Source organism: Galeopterus variegatus, unplaced genomic scaffold, assembly GCF_000696425.1.
Source record: "Galeopterus variegatus unplaced genomic scaffold, G_variegatus-3.0.2 Scaffold6110, whole genome shotgun sequence".
Lineage (NCBI taxonomy): Eukaryota > Metazoa > Chordata > Mammalia > Dermoptera > Cynocephalidae > Galeopterus > Galeopterus variegatus.
Window position 1 is genome coordinate 41667 of NW_007732221.1, and position 4806 is coordinate 46472.

General features: G+C 31.2%; 1 protein-coding gene across 1 annotated transcript in view; it reads left to right on the plus strand.

Moving 5' to 3' along the window:
* Window positions 1–4806, plus strand: part of SMARCA5 (SWI/SNF related, matrix associated, actin dependent regulator of chromatin, subfamily a, member 5) — a 49373-nt gene that overhangs the window by 36022 nt on the left and 8545 nt on the right. The window contains exons 15-20 of the mRNA XM_008590452.1: window positions 865–1013; window positions 1247–1366; window positions 2126–2236; window positions 2741–2854; window positions 3200–3322; window positions 4373–4505. Coding sequence (XP_008588674.1) covers window positions 865–1013; window positions 1247–1366; window positions 2126–2236; window positions 2741–2854; window positions 3200–3322; window positions 4373–4505 — 750 coding nt within the window. The remainder of the gene's footprint in view (window positions 1–864; window positions 1014–1246; window positions 1367–2125; window positions 2237–2740; window positions 2855–3199; window positions 3323–4372; window positions 4506–4806) is intronic.

Below are 4806 nucleotides of genomic sequence, written 5' to 3' on the forward strand. Positions count from 1 at the left end.
TTATGATATATTCTCTCTTTGAAATATATTCTCTCTTTGAAAGTCACAGATGCTTGGTCGTACATCCTATTAGGGATCCAAAACCATGAAAGAAATATTTAAGGACGTTGTTGAAAACAACTTGGGTCTTTATCCACTATAATACAAAAATTTAAGAGTTTTATTTAAGTGTATGTGAATGACCCTTGAGAATGAAAATAATTCTTTGTGAATTTTTGTTTGTGTGTTTTGATGTTTGTATTTTTGAAAACAAACGTTACAGGGTTTGTCAGATTCCTGCCAGTTGAAGATTTTCATTAATTTATTAACGTTGAGTTTCTTCTATGATCAAAACAAGTTTTTCTTCACATCAGGAAGTTTCTAGAAATTGACATTATATATTTCAATTCTTAACGTAGAGTTTAGCTGTATGAAGACTTTTTTTAATACTTTTCTGAGGAGAAAAAGTAGTATTTATGAGTAGTAGTAATACCATGTTTTCTACTCATCAGAAACTTTTTGTATTTATAATGCTCCTATCTGTTGAAACTTGAGGTTTTCAAAAAAATTTTTGTAGATTTTGATATTTGAATATTTCCAATTACTATATTTACCCCACAAAAGAATATATTTCATTGAGACAGTGTACAGTAGGCTTTATTACATAATACATCAGCTTTAGAAACATTTCCAAGCTTACCAACGGAAAATTCGGCATTAAATTTAATATAAAAATAAAAATTATCAGATGTGAATAAACAGTAAACACAAATGTTTGATGTTTCAGACAGAATTTTAATGTATTACATCTGACATTTAACATTTCAAATTTCCAGTAAAATAAAGCCTGTTTGATTTATATTATACAACACAATGTTTTTTCAGGGAGGCTTGTGGATCAGAATCTGAACAAAATTGGGAAAGATGAAATGCTTCAAATGATTCGACATGGAGCAACACATGTATTCGCTTCAAAGGAGAGTGAGATCACTGATGAGGATATTGATGGTATTTTGGAAAGAGGTGCAAAAAAGGTGAGATGTAGACTAAGTATAAAATAGAAATAATAATATACAATATATAATAATATAAAATATTTTATTCTAGAACTGTTTGAGGAAATATTTGTTATATGGATTGTAGATAATCTTATTTCCATAAAAAGAAGCTTTTGTATACTGTAGTGTCTAATTCAGTTTGACTGCAGGTCACATCTCTCTTTTTTTTTTTATTCTCAATCTAATATAGTGTTTCTTTTGTTTTCTAGACTGCAGAGATGAATGAAAAGCTTTCCAAGATGGGTGAAAGCTCACTTAGAAACTTTACAATGGATACAGAATCAAGTGTTTATAACTTTGAAGGAGAAGACTATAGAGAAAAACAAAAGGTAATTTTGAAAGAGGTTTTAGGTGAAAGATTTATTTTACTGGAAACATGGAATTTTAAATGTTATGTATTGCTTTGAGATTTTGTTTTAAATAGCAGACATTTGTGTTTATTCACATCTGAATTTTTTCATTATGTAAAATTTAGTGCTGATTCTTCAGTAGGTAAACTTTGAAATGTTTTAAAGTTTGTGTAATGAAGTTTATATTGTTACAGTGAAATATATTCTTGTATGGGGTGAAGTAGTAATTTGGGATATTTGAAAATGAAAATAATTTGCAAAAAAGATCACAACCTGATTTTTTTTTTAACTGCAGAATTGGCTGATAATAAAGGGAAAAATTCTCTTAATTTCATAAGTAATATTTAAGAATGTAGAGAGAAATTGGAAAATTAATTGTAGGGTAGTAGAAAAAAATAATTCTGCCTCGTGTTTTTGTTAACATTTGGACATATATCCTCAGAATTTTTTTCTGGGCTGAATATATCTATATTTTTCTCCTGATTTGTGTTGTAGTGTAAATTCTGCAGCATTTTTGCCTTTTCCATTTTGGGCAAGAAATACTTAATGAATGCCTGTGCTGTTTATTAGATGCTGCTCTGTGTGTTAATTACATAGTATTGAGCAAATATCAGTCTCTACGCTCGTAGAGCTTAGAGTTCAGATTTTTGTCAATATCTTTCCATTTACAAACATCACTCTTGATTTGTTACGGTATGTAATAAAAGTTGGTCATTTGAATTGTTTTCCACATGCTAGATTGCATTCACAGAGTGGATTGAACCACCTAAACGAGAAAGAAAGGCCAACTATGCTGTTGATGCATATTTCAGGGAAGCTCTTCGTGTTAGTGAACCTAAAGCACCCAAGGTGAGTTGACAAAACACAAAAATATCTAAAGTTATTGAAAATATAAATTAATTTTTTCTTGCATTCTTGCAATAAAATAAGATTGAGATTTTAATTTTGTGTGATTTTTTTTTTATAACGAATCCCCTTTGTTTTTTTAGTTAAAAATTTTTAAAAAGTAACTTTGAATCTGCATTTAACATTTGATTAAAGTAAGTTCAATTTTATTTATTTATTTATTTATTTGGCCGGTAAGCGGATCGCAACCCTCAGCACAGTGTGGTCTGTACCACGCTCAGCCAGTGAGCGCACTGGCCATCCCTATATGGGATCCGAAATCACGGCCTAGGCACTACCAGCACCACATTCTCCCGAATGAGCAACGGGGCCGGCCCAAGTTCAATTTTATTGAAAGGTGTATTCATTTTGGAGAACTGATTGTCATGGTTTGTGAAATAAGTACTAGAAATAGATATAAAACAAAATTTCTTTTTTATGAACAACACTTTTTTTTTTCCCCTTTAGGCTCCTCGACCTCCTAAACAACCCAATGTTCAGGATTTTCAGTTCTTTCCCCCACGTTTATTTGAATTACTGGAAAAAGAAATTCTGTATTACAGAAAAACTATTGGGTACAAGGTAATTGAAATTCTCTGTTTTGTGTTCTTCCCTATCTAGAAACCACAGAGAGTATAAATATTAATTACTAATTTTTGTTTAATTTGAACCTAATTAGGAAAGAATATTGATTTCTTCTATCCTGGTGGTTTATGACAACTGCATAAACTTGTGTCTGTTATTCTTCTTTAAAGAGAAAGAAAAAACTTCTCATGATTAATTCGGTTTGTTTTTAATGTAATAATTGCTGGATATCAGTCGGGGTTTTTTTGTGGCTGAATTGTAAAATGTCAGTTGGTTAAGAATTTAGTTCATCACGTGCTCTTTACAATTTACTGATTGATGGCATAGAAAAATATCTTTTAGGTACCTCGAAATCCTGACCTACCTAATGCAGCACAGGCACAAAAAGAAGAACAGCTTAAAATTGATGAAGCTGAACCCCTTAATGATGAAGAGTTGGAGGAAAAAGAGAAGCTTCTAACACAGGTATAGCCTTCAAAAAACACAAAATTCAATAACAGTTTGTTCATAATGTACTGTGTTAGGATTTGTTGGGGCATACAAAGAACTGCAAATTTCTGCTTTCAAAGATGGAATTATTGGAGAGAATAAAGCATGAACATATGGATAAGTGCCGTATTTTGACTGTCACTGGTTGTTGAGGTAGTTGAGAAGATTATAGGTTTGATTTGATCACTTTATTTTCACCGTAATCTTCCTCATTGCTACAAGTTACCATTCTCAATTACAAATCTCTGCTTGGTACATTTTAAACATCCTTTGGGGTTCATTCAAGGCCTTTCAAAATCCTTTAAAGCTTTACTTTCTATTCCATTTTCTCACTTGCTCATATCTTTGCTCTTTAGCTTATATTATTTACTCTTCCTGGCAAACTCCTAATAATTCTTTAAAGCTCAGCAAAAATGTCAGCTTTTCATGTAGCATTTCTTACTGTCTCATACTCAGATTTAATTGCTTGGGCATCTAAGCAATGTAGATGGTCCTCAACTAACCGTGGCTCAACATAAGATTTTTCAACTGCAATATGCATTCAGTGGAAACCATACTTTGAGTACCCATACAACCATTCTGTTTTTCACTTTCTGTACAGTATTCAGTAAGTTACAAGAAATATTAAGCACTTTATTATAAAATAGGCTTTTTGTTAGACGGTTTTGCCCATCTGTAGGCTAATGTAAGTGCTCTTAGCATGAGTAAGGTAGGCTAGGCTAAGCTATGATATTTGATAGGTAAGATGTATTAAATGCATTTTCAACTTATAATATTTTCAATTTATAATGGGTTTATTATGACATAACCCTGTTGTAAGTCAAGGAGCATCTGTATGTAATGTGTTGCTAAAATGTACATCTGTGTAGGTGAAAGTTTGCACTCTAAAAGAATTTAATAAAAGATGAACTAGGAACATTTGAAAATTTGTTTTCTGTGATGTTTATAAGCATTGGTACAGTATAGTAGCATCTTTTCCAAGTTTAATGTGCTGTGATTAAATATTTTGTTTCTACTGCTGTGAAGGGATTTACCAATTGGAATAAGAGAGATTTTAACCAGTTTATCAAAGCTAATGAGAAGTGGGGTCGTGACGATATTGAAAATATAGCAAGAGAAGTAGAAGGAAAAACTCCTGAAGAAGTCATTGAATACTCAGGTAATTCTTTTATTGTTTTAATAGTTATGAGAATGTTATCAAGCTTTTGAAGTTTAATAAGAGCTGTTGGAAGGTTCTTGTTCTCTTACTCTGAATTATATTTTTTGATAAGCTAATTCTGCCACAACTTAGTGCCTTGTTTTGTGTTTCCAGAAGTCAGTTGGACAGTCAGGTTTAATATGTGTTGTCCTGTGGTGAATTTGCTTAAATTTTTAGAATAGCAGAAAATTAAGAGTTGGAAGATAATTTAAATTCTAGTTTATCTCTTTTTTTTTTTTTTTTTTTTTTTTGTGTAAGGAAA